Source organism: Ruditapes philippinarum, unplaced genomic scaffold (genome assembly GCF_026571515.1).
Source record: "Ruditapes philippinarum isolate M1 unplaced genomic scaffold, ASM2657151v2 ctg4499_1_1_1_1, whole genome shotgun sequence".
NCBI lineage: Eukaryota > Metazoa > Mollusca > Bivalvia > Venerida > Veneridae > Ruditapes > Ruditapes philippinarum.
The window spans coordinates 41385-63793 of NW_026866763.1; the positions used below are offsets into that span (position 1 = coordinate 41385).

The 22409-nt window shown below is 32.1% G+C and overlaps 3 protein-coding genes and 1 long non-coding RNA gene across 4 annotated transcripts; 1 reads left to right on the top strand and 3 right to left on the bottom strand.

Moving 5' to 3' along the window:
- The first annotated feature begins 226 nt into the window (after positions 1-226).
- On the top strand, positions 227-21731 carry LOC132733589 (uncharacterized). Its single transcript, XM_060720249.1, has 4 exons — positions 227-553; positions 19360-19446; positions 20020-20106; positions 20477-21731. The coding sequence occupies exons 3-4, from the start codon at positions 20044-20046 to the stop codon at positions 21008-21010; spliced, it is 597 nt and encodes a 198-aa protein (XP_060576232.1). The 5' UTR covers positions 227-553; positions 19360-19446; positions 20020-20043; the 3' UTR covers positions 21011-21731.
- On the bottom strand, positions 5117-9078 carry LOC132733587 (uncharacterized). The gene is made up of 4 exons (XR_009626184.1): positions 7964-9078; positions 6869-7179; positions 5920-6030; positions 5117-5216 (listed from the first exon to the last, which is right to left on the bottom strand). It is a non-coding gene; the product is annotated as an uncharacterized LOC132733587 (long non-coding RNA).
- LOC132733586 (uncharacterized) lies at positions 14731-16600 on the bottom strand. Its single transcript, XM_060720248.1, has 3 exons — positions 16313-16600; positions 15887-15989; positions 14731-15461 (listed from the first exon to the last, which is right to left on the bottom strand). The coding sequence occupies exons 1-3, from the start codon at positions 16383-16385 to the stop codon at positions 15005-15007; spliced, it is 633 nt and encodes a 210-aa protein (XP_060576231.1). The 5' UTR covers positions 16386-16600; the 3' UTR covers positions 14731-15004.
- LOC132733584 (uncharacterized) lies at positions 16664-18904 on the bottom strand. The gene is made up of 4 exons (XM_060720246.1): positions 18893-18904; positions 18113-18138; positions 16937-18074; positions 16664-16738 (listed from the first exon to the last, which is right to left on the bottom strand). The coding sequence occupies exons 1-4, from the start codon at positions 18902-18904 to the stop codon at positions 16664-16666; spliced, it is 1251 nt and encodes a 416-aa protein (XP_060576229.1).
- Positions 21732-22409: the final 678 nt, after the last annotated feature.

A 22409-nucleotide genomic window follows, 5' to 3' on the forward strand; every position in this document is an offset into this window, starting at 1 on the left:
GACTGGAAGTGCAACACAATGACGAACCAAGAGGCCGATAACTTAAAAAACTGAGATAAATATGCTAACTATACATATAGGTTTATTACAAGTCTTATTTTTTCACTATCGGGATTGCAAAATGGCAAGAAAAGATTTTAAAAAATTACCATTTATGATTTCCTGTAACAAAAATTGAAAAAAAAAACGCAAACAGAAAAATATCAGTTCTCTAGCACAATTTTAATTTATGTAATTTACCTGAAAATTTAGTTTTGTAAGGTGTTGAAATAAAATGTTTTGTCAGAAACACCAGCAGCTTTGCTTCAACATTTTGTTGACTACCGTACCTTTGAAATAATGTCCTTTCAGATTGAGCTAGGTGGCGTCGGACAAGCTGACAAACAATAACCCAAATATAGCAGACCTTAGTGATGAGAATAGAGCTTTTAGAGTAGGAGAAAAGTTGTCCGAGCTGTATAGCAATGAGTGGAGTGATGCTTACGAGGAACTAACTGAAGGTGGCCGTAGAAGTGATATACAAGCTATAAACATTCTGCTTGAGATACTGAAGGTAATTGTGGTGCATACATTTTTGAAATTATGTCTTTTTTGTTGTATACATTTGACACAAATACAAACAATGCAGAAAAGCTCTCTTAACAGTTGAAGCATATAGTTAAAAGAGGGTTATAAACAAAGCATCTAACATCTGTTCGACTTTTTTATGTTTCATCATTGCATTTTTGTGGTCTAATGAGATAATTCATTGATTGATTCTTAACACTGTGCTCAAGCCACATGATGGGTGAGAGGTGATGCACTTTACAAAATCTCTCATAAACATACTTATTCAAACCTTGTCAGATTATCTTTAACCGTATTACAGTAAACTTCACATATAGCGAACACGGTTATAGCGAACTTCCGGTTACAAGGAACAAAATATTTTGGCCCGAATTTTGCCCTTCTTTACACTCTAAATCTCAGTGTTTTGATTCCAAACACATGTGAAAACACCTATCTGTAACAGTTTTAAAACATGTTGCGGTGTTTTCACAAAACACTGATGTTTCACACTAAAACACGGGTGTTTTCCTAGAAAACGTGTTTAGGTGTTTTGTCTGAAAACACCTAACACGTGTTTTGGGACTGTAACAGATTTAAAACACGTTTACACGTTTTAATAGTTTCCATGTTTTATTTCAAAACACGATCAACCAAAAAATGTGAACAATGACACATAAACATATTATACACATTTTAATAACATTTTGAAATTTAGGTTAAATACTAATTGTTCTTCATTACTGCACATAAATGTTAAATAGATCAAGACCCCCTACCATTATCATAATAGTATTTTTGGTATACTAAAATTAATATTGCATGCCTGACAGAGTGACAGTAAAGTTGACAACTTTTGGAAAAACACTGTCAACTGAGGTAGCATTTCCTACAGGTGGCAATTTTACTGTCACCTTGTCAGCCATGTTACAATCCAATGCAATATACCCGAAATTCTGGTGTTACCAATCACAAAATTAAAAAGAGCATTTTCATATTGAACCTTCAAACAATTAAAAACAAGGCAGTCTGAAGGACAGCTATATCCCCTTCGCAGTGGACAGGAATCTGTACTTCTTGATCTTTAACAAACCATGTCTTTTAGAGAAAAACCTGGCTGTTGTGCCATGGTCGTGATTATTTATGCTAAAATATTTAAAATCTTCCATGTCAAAAAGTTATAAACAAGAATATTTGACCTCTACCTGTGACCTTTGGGGCAGTGATCTGATTGTTGCGCTCTGCACATCCTCTTATAATGGTGATAATTTGTGCCAAGTTATTTTAAAAACTTTTCAGCAGATTAAGTTATTTAGGGGACACAAAAAGTGGACCATTAACATTTGACTTTTAAGTGTGACCTTGACCTTAGAGGTAGTGACCTTGTTGTTGTGCTTTGCTCATCATGATATAAAGGTGATCATTTGTGCCAAGTTATGTTAAAAACATTTCATCAGTTGAAGTTATGGAGCGGACACAAAAGGTAGACTTTTTAACCTATGACCTTAAGTTGTGACCTTAGGGGTAGCGACCCGATTATTGCGCTCTGCACATCGTCTCATACTGACCATTTGTGCCAAGTTATTTCAAAAAATTTTCAGTTTAAAAAAGTTATGGAGTGGACATGGAAGACAGACTGAGGCCATTCCTGTAATCCCCTCCCCTCTATGCAGAAGGGGATTAAAAATGAATGTATAAAATAAATACATAAAACAGATTACAGTTATATAATATTTAGGCAAACAATTAAGTAAATAAATAGATAGACAATTAAACAACAAAAACAAATTGATATATGGATATCAGTAGAATTTCAGGTAAAATGAAAATATATATAAAATGGATTTAACTTCTCTCTACAAAAATAAAACCTTTTTACACAGTAAAGCCTACCTCCCTGTAAAATGTAAAAAACCCGGTTTTGGCACATATATGTATCATATTTGGGTTGGAAAAAAAACAAACAGTATTTTCAGACAGTGTCAAAAATCGGTCATTCAATGTTGACTGTCCCCAATAATGTGTCCGAGTACTGTCAGACAAATTATAATACACTTCATGGTTACGAGGAGGGGGGGGGGAGTCAAAAGTCTGTGCACTAGTGCTCTATTTTTTATCAGTAACAGTATATATCCTGATGGTTCATAAATATCTTTTGTTGTGGTGCGCTTAAGGCTTAGACAAAAAAATGGTACACTTTAGCACTCTAAAAAGTTACAATGCAACTTTATACAATATTTTGATAAATCATTTCTTTGACTCCGAAAACACCAAAAATTTAAATGCACAACAAAGGTGCCTGATCAGTGAAAACTAGTGATCTCTGTAAATAATTCTGCTTACCACTTGAAATCAGTAAATAAAAATTTAATAAATCTGATATGATAATGAAGTGAGCATGTGTTAAAGTTAGACAGTAATACATCAACAAAATACAAACTTATCTAAGACATCAATGCAATATATTAAACTTACTACATAGCATGTACAAAATAAGAGCATATTAACATTTGCAAACAACAAATAGCACTAATACTTCTTAACTGTAATAAACAATTTATAATATATGGCATTTTAATGCTTCATTGACATAAAAATGTCACAGTCTGCAATAACATACTGATGTCATAAATAATAAAATTAGTGTTTAAACACTGCATTATTAAGTCAATCTTTTCTGCTAGTGAATAATAATTTGATAAATCACTGGATTTAAAAGTTCCTAAAAAGAAGCATAGTCTTAGCTGTTTTGAAAAATATTGACACTTGACATTTGCTATTTCAAATAGAGCCAAAATATACAGCTTCATGTTCAGACATCAAGAGGATTTAAATGTCTGATTAAGGAAGGGGAGGGATTGCACCATCTATGCAGCAAAAATAAAGGCACTGATCAGCTGATGGTTACCACACAGCTATTCTGCACCTTTGTTTTTGCAAGTGCAAAAAAGCAGGTTTTTTCATGGTAAAAGGTAAGCTGTTAAGAAGTCAATAATATGTCCATGACACAGAAGGTTGAATTTAATTTAAAATGTTGGTTCTATTTGTTCATTAGTTTTTCCAATTTTTCCACAAAGTGTAAATACCCAGCCGACTTGTGACTAAGAAAGGCTTGTTTAAATACTGTTTGTTGCATGAATCCAAGGAGTTGTGAAAAGCAGTGGGATTTTCTAGATCCATTATATAATACCAGCTTATTAATAAGAATAGCCCTTCCATGAGGCTATCTGTCTCAAGTGGTATCTTGCACTGGTCTCCAACAATATACTGTTTGTCCAGTTCTATGTTGTTAAAAATAAAAACAAGGCTTCACTTGGAGGAGTATTAGGCTGTGATGACAGGACCTTTGACAGATTAGCTTCTTCAATATCCTGCAAAATGAACATGGAATAAAACAATGAATGAGTACAATCCTTCATAACAGGATCAGGGAAATCTTCTACCTTAAGCATTTCCAACCAGCACATAATAAAGTGTTAGTTAATGTCTACTTCTGGAGCAGTAGGTCAGAAATTCGATCTTCTGCCATGCCATGCTGAGCAGGGCCAACATTTCTATTTTATATAGTTACAAGACAGGCAAAACATGAGATATTTGAAATACAAATACAAGCAACAAACAATGTAACTATGTGCAATGTAAAACATGAATAATGTAGGAGGAATTGCCACTGAAGAAGTGTTCACTATAATATTATGTATAAGGAAAAAAACAAAGGGCCATAATTAGGTCAAAAACTATCCAGTCACAAAGCCCCGACAATATGTGCCAGGGTGCTTGATGACAAAGCTTCTGTGAAAGTTTGAACAAAATCCGTTGAGAAATGTAGGACGAGTTCAGCACAGAAGAATTTGTTCACTATAATTATATTGATAATTCTGTATAATGAAAAACAAGTTACAAAGTAGACATGAAATAATATATCATATCTTTTTTAAATTACCTCCAAAGATGATATGACCTTTGACTGCCAAATCAAGTTAAAATCATGTAAACAGGATTTTCAATGTTAATGTCACTGTGACCTTGACCTTGGAGCCAGCCATGCGGAACATGCGTTCTGCACGTCATCTTGATGTGGTAAACATTTGTCTGAAGTTTCATCAAAATTCTTCAAAGGGTTGAAGAGTTACAGAGCGGACAGGATTTTCAATGTTAATGTCACTGTGACCTTGACCTTGGAGCCAGCCATGCGGAACATGCGTTCTGCACGTCATCTTGATGTGGTAAACATTTGTCTGAAGTTTCATCAAAATTCTTCAAAGGGTTGAAGAGTTACAGAGTGGACACAATTTCGTTTGACGCCCGCCCGCCCATCCGCCCGCCATACCCCAATCTAATAACCAGGATTTTCAAAATTGAAAACCTGGTTAATAAAATGAATTTATCAAAGTCTTGTGCTGATACCTTTGATAGTTTTGAAATGAATTCATTTAATAAATTTCAAAATTTTGTCCCTTGTCTTACACATGTGTCTTGTCATGATTAGCAGCTGCGAGTATTCAAGGTAAAATCAAATTCAGTGACATTATACAAAACTTACAAAGAATTTTCAGGTAAATTTACTATACCTCATGTAGAACTACAATTGATTTAGTCTTGCACCCCTTTCCATGTTTGAATCCTGTATTATTTTCTATAGCTCTTATAACATCCAAAGCATCTTCGCACTGCAACAGAAATCAGTAATTCTAAGTAAACAGAAACTCATACAATCAGATCCTAAACAAAGCCTTCAATATGACAAAATGAACACATGATTAGCAGTCAACACACTGTGTTAACAATTTTAACCATATTTGCATTAAAGTGACAAAAGCACTGTAAAAACAAACATCAGCCACAAAACAAGATTATGCCATGTTGGATTTCCTGCAATATATCTCAGGATAAAGTCGCAAATTTTTGAAGTCCAGTCAGACGATGTATTTCAAAGCACATTAAAATTAAAAATTACATATTTTGTATTAAAAATCAGATATTTTATATCTAAAAAAAACAACAACAACAAATAATCATTGTCAGAACTATTTGATTAATGTACAGGTGAAGAAGCATAATCAACTTCTGACTGGGTCTCCTAGGTTCAACACAACCTTGTTATAACATGGTAGTTTGAATCCTTTATATAGACCATGTTAGTTAACCACATTATATCCAAACAAAAAAGTATTTATTATATATTTAAAAAAATATGGAATTTTTCTTTCTATTCTATACCTTTTGTGAATACAATTTTTACCCTCTTTTAAACATTATTATATCTTAAGCCGCATTAGAACAAGGCTGTGCTGTATGCATAGTAAGATTGCAATGAAATCTTTTTCCTTTTTCCACAAGGTTGCCTGCCCTAACAGTAATCTTAACTCATACCTCTTTTCCTCCAGGTTTAAGTGTAGCTACTGCTTCAAACAATATCTCTAGATTGTCAACAAATGGTTGGATGTGGCCTACTGTAAGAATTAATTTAATTTCCAACAACATCTGTAAAAAAAAGAAAAACAATTATTATAATTAGCTTATAGATAATCATATGATAATTAAAAAAGGAAATGTAGCAAAACAGCATAGCTCACCTGCCTTTAAATTTCACTTTCCAAATATTTTTATAACCATTAATGTTTAATATGCAATTTATGACACAATTAACAGCCATTTGTGTATGCTCATATATGATGTAATTTATAAATTATTTCTTTTTTTTTTTCTTAGTTAATTTTTTTAGTGTATTTTCCTCCACATTCAGGAAAAAGTTCTGTTCAGCAACAAATATGTAACATGGTTGCTGGGGTCAATACCAACCTCATGTTAGTTTAAACGTCGCATTTATGATTATACATCCAAACAATACTGTAAATATTACAATAATAACCATTCATGGTTATTTTTATACATACTCATAGTCTACACATTTTAGGAATTAATCTTTGAACTTTATTATATCCAAATGACTTGCTAGAAAGAACCTCATTATAAAGACTTATAATGTGACATGTAAATATGCATATTGATAAAATGATTTTGTAATTTTAGTACAACATATTAATCTTTGAAATTATTTAAGCCATGGCATGATAAACCTGCAGTAAGGATGTACATCCATTAATGACTCAGACCTGACTAGATGCCTGCATGGTTGGGTCCTGGCTATCCACTCAATGAAGTATAGGACCTTCGGGTAACCATTGAACGCACAGTAAACATCTGATTGGATAAAGGGGTGGATGGGATGATCCAGGTTTTTGCTGATTTATTTATCAGATTTTAATAGTCAACTGATAAGATAGAAAATTCAAATCTACAATTTTTTCATGCAACTTACAAGATGGTGTTACAATTTCTGTCGCTGTGGTAACAGTTGTGGACTCTGTCTCAGTCTTTGACATGTTGGCATCTTGGGTGTCTGCCCAAACATTACAACAGTGTCTTTTGGAATATCAGGTTCTCAAATTTGTTGGTCTTCTAGAAGCATCAATACTTAGTTTTGAATATGTCAAGGATGGCGTTTTCTTCCCTAGAAGCATCAATACTTAGTTTTGAATATGTCAAGGATGGCGTTTTCTTCCATTTCTGTCACATCTTTTTCCAGCACAACAATCAAACTTCCTCCTTGCAACTATTGCTTGTCACCAGCTAAAATATTGAATAAAACTTGAGTTAGTGTTTCTGAGAAATAGTCATCAATACCAACTAGATCGAAGTATCAAACTGTTTGAATTATTTATCAAACTACAGATCTTTTCAGTTAAACATTACACAGTCATTCTAACATAACAATTATGTATTGTAGCTATCAAATATTATATAGATGAGATCCATAGTTATATTCATGAATATGATTACTGCCATCACAAATGGATCTCAAGTAGGGTTTGTTTTACTGTTAACATGATTATTATATTTTGTGAAAAGTTTGTGTTCTGAGTCTACTTGTTTGAATTTTCTTTACACTGTGAAATCAGATATTTTTGCAAGGCTAAAATTTTGTGAATAATATGATTAACATTTAGGGTTCACCATGTTAAATGTTTGTGAAAATCAAAGTGGAGGACAATAGTTATTGCAATTAGGTAATACTTACATGATGATAATTTATTGAATTTGCAAATGTAGTAAAAATTAAACACAGAAAGGTAGAATCACATTTCTTTTTTTAAAAAATCAATTCAAATGTAAATAAAGCTTTGATACTGTGAAATGTCTATTTTTTCTATTCACATATCGGTTTTACTTGGCATCTGGATCACCAGACTTTCACAAAGTGTTTTACGCCATCAACTGTGGCTGTACAGTAGTCACACCTGTACAGATTTTCTTATGACAAGGCTTTATATTCTAAATAATTCTGAGATTCCTCTTTTGAGCACACAACCTAACACTGTGTTGTAATTGTGCTGTAGTGTGTAAAAATACTTACCTTTCTTCAGAAGGTCTTCAAGACTGCTTGCAAGTACAGATATTCTCTTCTGCCTTGTAGTGTAGTACCTCCAAAATTTTGTACTCATTAGCCATACTAGTTGTTAAATATGTAATTATGAGAAGAAACTTGTAGCGTAACATGTAGATCTGACAGTACCCAAAATTACATTTTTATTAATTTATCGATAATGACTGTTCTTCCATTACAGATATGCAAGACAGGGGCAAAACAAACTTGAGATCTTGATATTTTTTAGCAACTGTCTTTGTATCTGAACATTTTACAAAGTAAGAGTCAATATGTTCATCACATTCTATAACCACAACTTGCACAAGAAGAGTAAAATCCAAAAAATTCTGGAAGAAATCTAGTCAATGACTAAAATCTTAACAACAACCCAGTGTTTTTCCTTATATAACTGATACCGGAAAACGGCACCGTTCCCAATAGAAAATAGACAGCAAATTTTCCAATTCATGACTGATAAATTCCAAATTTAACACTGAAAAATTCCTCTAAAAACAGAAATGCATGCCTCGGAGCCTTCCGTATTGATAAGTGATATACGATAAAAACCAAGTAAAACCACATGAGTGATATTCGTACCCAGTTCATTTCGTACTTAATGTTTCACACCTACTAAACATTATTTATGTACAATTGTTATGATTATCAATTTTTTTTTCAACCTCAAGCAGCAAAAATAATCTTTAAAGTTAATAATACATGATTTTAAAGTGTATAATTCTGCAAAATTTTCATCACCTCCCTGGATAAAAGAAATTCCCAATAAATATTTTGCATCTAAAATAAAATTCCCAATTAAAGTCAAACCGATGGATTTTTTCCCAATCTGTCCGGTACCGTTAACTGTACCAGCACCATTCCCAAAGTAGGGGAAAAACACTTTGACTTTCTGATATTAATTGAATGTTTTATATTTAAATATTATATATAATATAAGCGTTTCTTTACTTGACAACATGTTCTCGCTTATCCAATCAAAACACGTTGAATGTAACATGATATGGTTTCTGTTTTCTAGCTATGTTGTTTAAAAGTTTTATTCAGTATGTTTTTGTTTGCTGTCCTAAATAAAGTTTAAGTGTAGTTAAAAAGGAACATTTATTATAAATGTGTGATAATAATATAGAACTATATATGAGCCGTGTCACGACAAAACCAACATAATGGGTTTGCGACCAGCATGGATCCAGACCAGCCTGCGCATCCGCGCAGTCTGATCAGGATCCATGCTGTTCGCTTACCAACTCTATTACAAGTAAATCAAAGGAAGGAGAGAATACACATCAAACATCAGGATGGTTTATAACTGGTTTATTCTAGGATCTACCGGTTTCGGTCTTTCAAGACCTTCATCAGGATACATTTCAAAGAAAAATGATTACTGAAGTACTAAAAATGTGTAAACTGAATAATGACGTATGTTACTATAAATAGACATATAAATGAGTTTGTCTGGGCTAAGTACTCTATTACAAGTAGAGAAACTGATAGCGAACAGAATGGATCGTGATCAGACTGCACGGATGCGCAGGCTGGTCTGGATCCATGCTGGTCGCAAACCCACTATGTTGGTTTTGTCATGACGCGGCTCATATGTTTATTTGTCTTTTCATTCTAAAGTTTATAAAATATTGAAAATAAAGAAATTTAGGGGGGCGGGGGTTTATAGGAAATTTCAATCAAAAGGTTTATACAGTTACTGTTAAATGACAATTATTTACACCTGCCCGGCCCATCGTGCTTTCATTACAGGGATATAAAATAACAGGGACCCAGTCGCAATGGTCCTAACTTTTGGGTAGGGCCCCAGCTTTCTAGAAGAAATGCCTAAATAACTAATGTAAAATAGTCTGGGCCCCTAGATAAAAATTGTTTATTTATATAGGCTACCTGCATTATCAGAAAGGTATAAACATAGTCAATCCCATAGCTGATCATTGGACATCATGCGCCATTTCCTACATCACTAAATGTAAATAAGATTTTACTTCAATTTGTTGTTAGAAAGTGTGTGTGGACAGAAATACTCCTGCCCTGGTGGACCAGTTGAAAGACAAATTTAAATTATTTTAATCCTTAACAAGGAAACAAACGATACAACTTAATTAAAACTACCCAAAAGTGATTTGAATACAAATCCGTGAAAAAGAACACCAACAGTTTTAGTAATTTTTACACAAACAGATATAACTGACCAATCTAATCACGTAACGTAAACAGCATTCCCCACCCACCTGTTTCAATTCGTCTATCGAAGCGAAAATGGACTATATAGTACATAAAACCTAACCATTCACCTGTAAAAACGTTAAAAATATTAACAGATCTATTTAAGCAACTGTTGTACATATCTGTTATGGAAGAAACAACAAAAATGAGGCAAACAATTTCTGGCGGTTTTTGTCGTCTGATCTACAATGTGCTACATCGCCAGGCGCTTTACGGAGATATCAATCGAAGCGTACTCTTTACACGCAAGCATCTGGCTGCTATGATTCGAATTTATTTATTATTAAATATTTTATGTAATTGAATTCATCATAATTTGTTTCTGGATCTAGATATTTTAATATGGGGATTGTACAAAAATAATTCTAATTATAAAAAAAAAATAATCAATGCTAAGGGGAAGTAACCGCTGTCAGATTAAACCTTAGTGTTTTCGGCCGAAACACGTGTTTTCAGATTTCCGGATGACAAGTATATACGAATTTTCCGACACAAATGATGTTTTTGTCTCATTATTTTTTTACATGTGGCCTATTCACAACACTTGCGTGACTTCAACTCATTAAATAATGTAAAATTATTTAATTATATATTCTAGGTTGTCCTGTGAAAACACCACCGTTTTCTGGGCATCGAGCGGAAAACATGAATAAAACATATGTGTTTTCACTGAAACGTATACAAAACATAAGCATTTTATATGAAAACGTCAGTGTTTTTGTGTGAAACACTGGTAAAACACGTGTAGTGTTCTCAAAATTTACAGTGTATTTAATGTAAAAAATTACGGTTACAGCGAACACGGTTATAAGGAATTATCGCTTATAAGGAACTAATTTTTTAGTCCCAATGCCATAAAATGTACAGAAAATTACACTTTTATAACGAACTCCAAAATATCGGCTATCCGTAATCAGATCACGCATTTTCTACTTTCGTTTTCATAGGCACAGATTAAAACTTGGCCGAATGTAGCGGATATATTAGGAACAAATAATGACGATGACAGTCAATCTTCCGAAGACGAAATCTATTTAGATGATCTGCCGGTGTGTCAAAAAAATGAAACTATTGATTGTTTGCACAAGATTAGGTCATACTTCGAGTCTGATGCACATGTTGAAGAAACAGTTTTTAAAAGTTTATTGGATATTGAATTTAACCTGAAGAGTTGTAAACATTCCCAAACTAAAATTACGGACTTCTTCAAAGCAAAGTGATTATTTTTGTACATGTTACTGTATCGTTAATAAATAACAATACTGCATATATGGTACATATGAGCCGCGCCAAGCATAAACAGCCGTTATAGTAATTTTTGGATATTTTCGGCTTTTTCCATCATGCGTTAGTGCATTTTTTAAATTTTCTTGTAATGTATAACTTTCTATACTTTATTCGACTCACATTTGCACGAAAAAGCTTAAACGTAACGGCTTTGAAAAAGCCGACGTCAAGTAACTCCACTAACGTCAACGTTGATAACATCATTTCAAAACGTCGAAAATGTATTTATTTACTTACGTAAACCCAGCAAACATTTTATATCGGTCCAATATCAGCCCGATATCAGTTGTTATGTCGGCCCGATATCGATTTCTTATATCGGACAGATGTCGGATGTGCAACCCGGCTACAAGTCGGGCCGATATCGGCTGTATATCATTAGATCGATTTGAAGCCGGTGTCATACCGACATAAATTAACCTTTAATTTTTCTTCTAATAAAACATTTTACTTTGATTTTTTCATTCCAATTAACAAAAAAACACAATTGAGCTTAAATATAAGCTTTTTATTTTCATTTGGCAAATATACATGTATATCATAGAAATAAATTTTTTTTTTTTAACAAATGTATGTTAATCGTGTACAGCAGTTAACATCACAGTCAAAAGAGAATTTAACAAAGATTGGAAACAAGAGCTGTCACAGAGACAGCCAAGCTCGACTAATAAAATACTGGACGCAGTAAGGACAAAACTATGAAAGAAAAATCAATTATGTATAATTATGTATTAAGTTATAGTAAAAAAATAACATTTGTTAAAATAAATTCCAAGATCAAGGGAAATAATTCTAGAAATAGTCACGCTAGAGTTATGAACCTTGTCACACAACATGTATGTAATGATAAGAAGTATATATTTGAAGTTTGAAGTAGATACCTTAAAAAGTAACAAAGTTATAATATTTCTTAAAGAAAATCCTAAGTTCAAAGAGAGATAAATCTGTAAAAATTACTTCAAGAGTTATGAACATTGTCACATAAAATATAATTGATTATAAAGAATAAATATTTAAAGTTTGAGGTAGATACCTTTAAAACTAAAAAAGTTATAGTAAAAAATAACATTTTTCTAGTAAAAAAATCTAAGTTAAAGGGGAGATAATTCTTGCAACATTGGTGCTAGAGTTATGAACCTTGTCACATAAGATGTGGATGATGATAAGGTACATTTATTTGAAGTATGAAGTTGATCCCTTTAGAAATAAATAAGTTACAGTAAAAAATAATATTTTTTAAAGAAAATTCTAAGTTCAAGGGGAGATTAATCTGAAAATATTGGTGCTAAAGTTATGAACCTTGTCACATAAGATGGGGATGATGATAAGGTACATATATTTGAAGTATGAGGTTGATCCCTTTAGAAATAAAGAAGTAACAGTAAAAAATTGTATTTTTTAAGGAAAATTCTAAGTTCAAGGGGAGATAAATCTGAAAATATTGGTGCTAGAGTTATGAACCTTGTCACATAAGATGTGGTTGATGATAAATAACATATATTTTAAGTTTAAAGTTGATGCCTTTAGAAATGGCAAAGTTATAGTGAAAAATATTTTACTGCACCAAAACTTTAATCTGAAATCTGGACGCGGACGCCGGGGCGAGTAGGACAGCTCTCCATATACTTCGTATAGTCGAGCTAAAAATATATTTGTATTTTTAAAGGACAATGGTACTGTAAACAAGTATTTGTTGCTTTATCAAAATTAAATTGTTTATCGCAGACTGCAAATAAAACCCAATAACATAACAGCAAACAATCCATTTTTCATCGTTTTGTTATAAATATTTGAGAAGTATGTGAGAAAAAGTGCACAACAAAAAAAAAAAACAATATTAGTCTTCAATCTATGTTATTTAATGTTGTAATAGTTTTTTTAGTGTTTAAGGAAGTCTAATTGTATCATTAATCTATTAAATAGACATTTAAGTCCATTTCATAAATGAATTCAAAAATTTCCTTTAAAAATCACAGACAATATACTGGTAATAGAATAACACTCATATTAATTTTGTTAATATATAATTATTGAAAGTAAATTGTCATGGTTACTGAATCTTTATAATGAAAACATAAAATTTAAGAAATCAAAAATTTAAAGAATACAATAGATTCACTCTTGAGAAAGTTCCCCACTGATGACATTATATCATTTTATCATACTATAACTAATATTCAGATTCCCACATTAAATAATATTTTTTTGACTTTTACATTAGATTGCATTAATTGGTAAACAACTCCTTATGGCCATCTTCAATTGTTATTTCTGTTGATAAATAATATATATATTGTACAAACATCACTGTTAATTCTTTTCTCATGCTTCCATTTCTAAACAAATATACATCTTCACTTTAAATAAAAACATACCTGACTAAAAAAAGATATAAAAGACTAGTAATAATTCAATTTAGTTCTGCTTCCTTGGTAAAACATTATAAACAAACAAATTAAAAATGCCAATAATAAAACTTAATATGTTCAAAAGCTACGATTTAAATTCCATTTAAAAACTGAGAATGAATCTACAACATTGCATTTGTATGGGTGTTTTTTTTCTCTATACTTCAGCTATTATGCAATAATAGAAAAAAATAAATAAAAAATATCAGCAATTATGCAGAATTATTAAAGAAAATAAATGTAAGAATAAAACAATGTAAAAAACAATGCAAAAAATAAAGACTAGACTTGACTATACATTTGGCAAGGCATGGTAATAAAATGGATTTATAATATTTTTACAAAGCCTAAAACAAAAAAACAACCTATAATAACCAATCAAAAACAATAATTGAATTATAGATTCACAAACCGCAGGATTTAAGAGACAGTGTGGCGTAATATAATTGAATTTATCACATAAACCGCGGCACAGGAGTATAAATAAGCTATTTTATAAATAAAAAACGATATTAAACTAGTGTTATAACATTTTGACGTGACGTCATTTGCTCTATATATAAACATAGCGTAAAAGCGCGCTAATGTAAGCGTACACTATAGGCGCGTCAATGAAAAATGACAAATGATATTTTCAACAGTTAATAGTTTTTATATTATATATGCAATAAATAAAATATCATTATTTATTAAATAAAAAATATATTATTTTCGTGTAGATTCAATACTAAATTTATTGAAGTCGTTGAATAAAACAATATTTTGCTATAAGGTTCACTTAATATGATTTTATTCAACTCGTTCAATAAATTTATTAAAAAAATTACGTACACTCATCCAAAATTATCTATTTCTGTAATTATTAAATAAAACATTATCTAAAAATAACATTAAAATGTTACTTTAATGATAATAGGTCACAAATATCAGTTACTACGAAAACGCTGTGATCGTAGAAGCACAACAGTAAATACTCAAAACCACCACTGTACACAGAATAGTAAGTTTATCATGAGATACACCAGCTTAAATATATCCTTGACACTTGATACTTTAGGAACTAGTGTATAGAAATTTGTATAACTAATCACTGCCCATCGCTTGACGGGGGAACTGGGCAAAGAACATCTTGGAACGGGCGTCTCACAAGTGGTCTGACGTGACGGTACAAGTACGTCTGACGTTCCCGGCTTAATCCTGCAGGATGTATGACAGATGGAAGGTCATTTCTATCCATTTGTAGATAGTTCGTCTTACAAATTACAAATCGTATTTCATTAGTATCATCTGCAGCTACCTTCATGTAAACTATACCGGGTTCGAGTGACGTGAAACGGAAGTGGTGATATTTTGAGATGTTCGGCACTTTTTTGAATCTGTCTGCGAGGAACACCTTCCAGCCTTTCCACATCCATTCACCATAAGTAACGGGAACATTACTGTGTGCTGACTTCAGTACTACTTCCGTCACGTGTTGGAGAGTATCACAATTTGAACGCCGATACAACTTCTTTATCGTTCCAAATCCCGCGTCGATCAAGCACCTGAATATATAAAGTTAAATGCAAAACAAATATGATTGGTGAGGTAAAGCTCAAATTCCTGAGAATTTTACCATTGACTTATTAATATTAATGAGGATAAAGATTTGATCAGCAGTGTATTTGTCATTCATTCGCATGTTTTACTGACACCATCAATTAGCTTATGACGTAGAAATATTTTACGGTAATTAAACCTTTTCCGGTCAATTCTATATTATATACATGATTTTACAGTCTGAACTCGTGCTTTACATTTCCTTCTTTTTCATATTATTAGAGATTAAGAAAACATGTTTTAAAATCAAGTTCTCGTCTCATTTAGGCTTAATATAGTATATGTTTTTCGGCGAAAATAATATCTTTTCTAAATAATTAACGAAATTGCTTGTTAACCGTTTATAGAACAATTAAAAAATCAAAGCTACCTTGTATGTCCTGGTAACTGCATCATGTATTTGATATTTCTATGTGATCCAATCATCGTACGCCATGACAAGTAGGCTAGTACGTATCTATTCTTATTCTGACCTGTGGAAAAGATTTAAATTCATGTATTTAATTACATACAATAATGTTAAAGAATTGAGAAAATCAAATAAAGCTAAATTAAAAAAAGCAAAGCTCTAAAGTTACATTATGTTATTGTAATATCCTGTAGTAACTCTATTATTTTTCAATCATTACTACTTCTTATTAAATCTCAATACATGTACATTTTAGAAAAAAAAAGAATACTAAACAGTAAACAAGTTTAGTTTTAAGGAACTATTTTACACCGGCATTTTTATGGCACAGTTCAAACTGAGGCAGTTACAACTAATAAGAATACTTGAGATGTGAAAAATAACTACCAAAACAATTATCTGCGTGAATCCCACAATCACTTTCTCCAGTACCGAACGAGTTGAAGGCATGGTCTAGCATTGAGATGACCGAGTCTGGTCCATGTACAAGTGTGCCATCTTGTCCTAAAACAAAAACAAAAATTACATAAACTTGATATTTGAACTAATTTGCTGTAATTTAGAAGACACGATGAGATTCAATCCTGTTTTACTTGAAATGTTACTGAAAAAAAAATACTGCATGCATTGCAGTTACAAAAAAAAAACTTTAAAGTATGCTTATCATGCACATACTGGATAATAATTTATTTAGTAATTTTTTATTTAATTTTCTATTATAATTTTGTAAAAACTGTTTTAACTACCAATGGGTTGGTCCTCATCTATGAGATAATTGTACTGTTTGTAGCCATCGGCTCGGAAACCAAATATCTGAAAGATACAGCATGTACACATTTACTGCATAGAAAAATTATTCAAAGTATAGATTTTGAAAACGGAAAGAAAATTTATATTAACTATGGTACTAACAGGTAATTTTCACGTTTATAGTAATTGTAAAAGAAACAAAAAAGTTTACATGCATACATGAAAAATAAATAATTAGCATAGTTAGATTGAAACTCCTACCTGCACTTTTCTCGGCTGAATGAAAAATGTGGGTCCCTTTTCTTGTGCATGGTGTGGTAACTTAACATACTGACTGAAGTCAAATGTATAATGTACGTCATTTGTAGAAAAGTTATCACCGGCAGCCTGGTTGTGTTGTTCCCGGTTTACAAACATTGCTTTTGATTTTTCTACAAGTTCCACGTAAAGATCACGTTCCTTTCTAGCTTGCAGCACATGTTGATGGTATTTCAATGTTGCATCTATCTTGTCGTTTTCACTCTGGGCAAGCTTAATATCCTGTTTACAGTCCTCACAGGCTTTACACACATCCTCTTTCGGCGACGCTATTTTTATATGAGGGACACAATTATTCCATATATCTTTAAATGTTGATAAACCAACATACCGCTTTCCAACTTCCGTACAGCGTGTAACGTAATCACTGTGCACTGAATGTTTTGTATCAGATGACGGTAAATATATAGGGGCCTCATCATCCCTCCCCCTTAGTGCTGCAGGCTGAGGCAATCCCTCCTCGTTTGCGTAACTCAGTATATACTTAACTGCATCTTTAATAACGTCTGGAGGAAATGCATTTGGAGCACGTCTTCCTGTATGACCGTGAACACGTGGTTGAGCACCGTGTTCTTCCATATGGTGTTTGATATTTCTCAGTTGCCTGTCTTTTACATCAAAGACCACCAGAAAGGTTTCATGGCAAACTTTTACTCCATCAAAATAATATTCATAACGGGAGCGTTTGCGATCTTCTTTACATCTTATGTCAGAATTTATCTTTTTAAGGGTTCCCATTATTAGCATTTCCTTCTCATTTTTTGTCATTTCCCTTAGATTAAGAATATTTGCTTCAATCTGAGGAAAGGATAAGTTACTGAAGCAGTTTTTAGTACATTTACAGCCACTGTCATAAATGTGTTTCAGATTGTCAATGTCACTCTGCGGATCATCACTATTTTGGTAAGTGTCAGCATTACCTTGATTGTCTGCATTAACAGGATCCAAAACAAGACTAGCTGTAAAATATCTGTCGAGTCGTGACTCAATGGATATATCTGGTGCCTCTATAACTTCATTTTCACTTTCATTTCGGATGGCTACAGAATTACACGTGTTTGACTGATGTGACAAACCGAAACTTGACACAGGTACGTATATTAATATTAATATACGTACCTGCTTGACAGAAGATCATCCAGCTCCTGTAAAAAAAATATAAAAATAGATGTAGATATTTAATCTCATTAAATAATATTTATAAGAAGTTATCTTTAATTTAAAAAAAAAAGTAATTAAAAAAAAGAGTGGCGTTAGTGAGAATCGAACCCACGACTAACGGGTCGACAGTCCACAACACTAACCACTCGGCTATGCAGTCAACATGCATTCCAGACGTTAAAAAAATATCAGTATTTTGATACGCAAAAAAATTACCGAGTAAAGTTCTTGCCGGCTTAATTTTAAATTTTAAAGTTTTATTCATTAAGGGACGGGGTGTGAGGTGATGGGAGCTATAAAATTATAACAGTTTTAATCTAATAAACACAATAAAATATGTTGTTACGGATCTATCTTTTTCTTTTAAGTTTAAAGCCATCTTAAAAATAATTTTTTCAACGGGATGTCGGGAATGGCTCATACTTGTCGGTATGTTTGCAGATTATCTGTACGCCTACGGGATTATAACCTGTAGCCGTTGGCAATTTAGTTTAAATTAATTTAAATAACTTAAAGCGCCACTTTTAACGATCATGTGCTTGATGACACATGTTGAAAATTCATGAAAAATGAATGTTACTTTCTTTCATTATCCGAACGAAAACAAGTTGTATTATGGAGATTTTTATTCCTAAACACTTTATAAATGTGTCCTATATGTAAAAACAAGATTAAACTAAAACATTACCTCGAAAGTGTCCATATTTGTTGTGTTTACAATCTGTCATGTAAAAATACGGGCGCCGCCATCTTTCTACGTCATCACTAATTTTGACGTCATATTTCGCAGAATAATTAATTATACGATAACGGCTGTTTATGCTTGGCGCGGCTCATATCATATAATTATCTTATAGATATATTTATACATAAAAATTATATTAAAAGAAACAACATTGAATTTATTCCTTTTTTTCTTTATTGAATCAATATAAGGGAGACAACAATGACGAACCCAAGAGTTATTTCTCTTAATCAAATGCTCTTCTAAATGGAGGACGACGGTAAACAATTAGTTCGTTATATGTAAAACTGTTCGCTTTAAAAACTTCTGATACAAGGAACTAATTCGCTATATGCTTACAAGGAACTCCGGATATAAGGAACAGATTTTGAATGTCCCAATGAGTTCGTTATAAGCGGAGTTTACTGTATATGTCGTGAACTTACAGTATGCTTATTTATTTTTGAGTATTGGATTTCAGATCATATTCGGAGAATGTAAAAGAAAATCTAAAGAAGAAATACATGATATTGTAACGAAAATATTAGCATGTACTGGACATTCGGAGGTAACATTTCATAAGCTATTAAGAGAAACATGCTCTAAAGTGTAAGTTTTTCGGAAGAGGTTGTAAATATTATGTTTCTGATAAAAAATTTCCACAGCCAGAATTGCAATACAACGCAAAACTATGTTCATATGCTCAGTTCGTCTAACAAATACATGTAATAATTTTAGAAAACATATGCAATCACTAGTGATTTCATTTTCCAACTTCAATTTCATCTCTAGTATTCATTTCTGTTATAAATGTATTATTGTAACATTGATAATTAATGGTCCTTTGTTTTTGTTTTATTGCAAAAAAAACAAACTTTTATACAAGTGTATATATACGATTAAACACTTGTAATAATAATAATAATAATAAAATAATAATAATGATAATAATGATAATAATAATGGCTTTTTGACACATGACGAAAAAACTAAAAGCTTGAAATAAGCTGTGGCAAACATTTCTTTTTACATTACCATGAACCTTTTTTCGAATTAATTCAATAAAGAATTTCATAAGAATTAATAGTAAAAATACGCAGGGAAAATATAAAATTGTTTTTGAAGTTCATATTCATTTCAGTTGAACAACGAGTTAACTGCAGCAATGAAGCTCTTGAGAACAGAACGTAAAAGAAATTTCAAAGCCACAATGCCTTATCTTTTGACGGTAGCGTAAACCATCATTCATTTAAAAGTTTTTTAAATTCTTTTTGAAACACAAATTTGAAATGCCCGGTCATATTTACGTTTCACATCGTTTGAATGAATATACAGCGAGGTTTTAAATTACAATATCTATCAAATTTTATATGGCGTCGACACACTGTCTTTAAACCCCATAGCCGTTAATTCCATCTATATCCCGGTCAACAGTATGTTTCTTTAAACGTTTTCGGAATTGGTTTGTCAAGGAAGTGGACTCATTTAATGATAATTAAATGCTTCAAAAACATGACTCACAAATTCTCTGAAACAAAGACGAATTTTTATTTAATATGTCATGAAACTGATCAAATGTTTACGATATTTATTTTCAGATTTTGGAAATATTTGTACCTAAAGAGGAGGAAACAGTCATATTGCGAAATTATGTTCGAACCACAACAGAAACGTGCTGGCTAATGTGTTTACACGAACCACCTTTAACATTTAAATATTGTGAAGACAATAATATATTCAATGAGGTTTATTTTAACCCATACACAAGAAGCGGTGACACCGTAGAGTTCCTTGTTTGGCCCGCTATACTTCTCCACGATGGTGGACCGCTTTTGCTCAAAGGTGTAGCGCAAGCAAAGGATCCAAAACAAAAAGAACAGAAAGTACAGACAAAACAAACAAATGATAATGCTAATACTGACTCAATTGTTAATGAGAGATCATTCAATTCTTATTTCTCCAACGAAACTGAATTGTCTAGAAGAGCAGAAGCTGCTGTAACAAGAATTAACGAAGATTTCGTGTCAAATACAGATACAATCGAACCAGAACTAAAGGCAAGACGAACAAAGGAACATTCTTCTAAACCACACAATGAACCTTCACAAAGCTTTTTCCTGAACATAAATTGACTTACATTGAAACAACTTATGGATTAAAAAAATAAAAAATACTGTTACAATGATTACATACAGAACGAAAAATTTAAAACACAAATGTACATATTTTAACAACCGCCAGTATTTTATATTGGATGTGATATGTGATGGTTGATGAACTTGATATACAGAAAGGGAGTTAAGATGAACGCCTATTTATTTATTTAAATATACTCACATATTATATTCGCTTGTGTAATTTGAATGCTACTGATTCTTTTATACATACAGTTGCTTCCTTATGTTCACTTGCGTCATGCTACTGATTAATTTATAATTTTAATGACTACATTATGTTGCCTTGCTTAATTTAAATGGTACTGATTTTTAAGCAAGTGCTAGTGGGGGCATAGACAGTAGTTTGCACTTTCCAGTACTGTCAATGATCAGGCTCAATCAAATCGAGCCTGCAACAATTTTCATTAATTTTGCCATGTTGGGCTTTCTTTTGGGATTCTGTTTTTCTGTATTTTAATACAAAATGACTACCTTATGATCGCTGGTACTGAATCTTTAATACATACATTTGTTTAAAATTAGACGTGACTGAACAACTTTTTACTGCTCTACACAGTGTGAAAGTATTGTGCTGCTTGTCAAACATTATAAAGGTGTCTCATATACATGTATATACAAATGCAGAAAGCAAGTGTATTGTTTTGTTTGATATTAATAGATTAAACTTTTGAATTTAGTTGTTTTGCTTGCTTCCGTTAATGACCATGACAAAATACATGTATGTTCATGTGTAAAACTTGAATGTAACATTTTGTCAATCTTCTTGATAATATCTTCTTTTTTACCCTATATATTGTTATGCACCTGGCCGTCCATCCGTCCATTAGCAATTTCGTGTCCGCTCTGTCACTTTTGATCCGATGGTAGGAAATTGAAAGTACTTGGAATAATGATGGTCGTTATATATAAATTTAAAAAATTCAAGTTTATATACAACTGTATTTTGCATGTAGAATTACCCAGTAAACCTCTACAAAAGAAATATGCATCAAGTGTAAAACTACCTTGTCAAAGCTTAGATTTTTTGCGTGTAGCATTGCCTTGTGGTCCTCTATAAACCCGATATTTATCATGACATTGTTCCTTGGGTCAATATTGGACCAACCGAGGGGGTTCATTTATTTGATAAAGACTTATACTGGAAACACATTTAAGTTTGATTGTGTGAAACTACATTGCTTAGACATTAGACATGAATCATTGCCTCGTGTACCTCTACAAAACTGGTATTAATAATGCCCCTTGGGACAATATTGGTTCCGCCCCGGGGAGGTTGATTTATATAGACTGTAAGAAAGACGTTTATGTCATATTGTGTGTAACTACATGTAACACCCATTGCCCTGTGGACCTC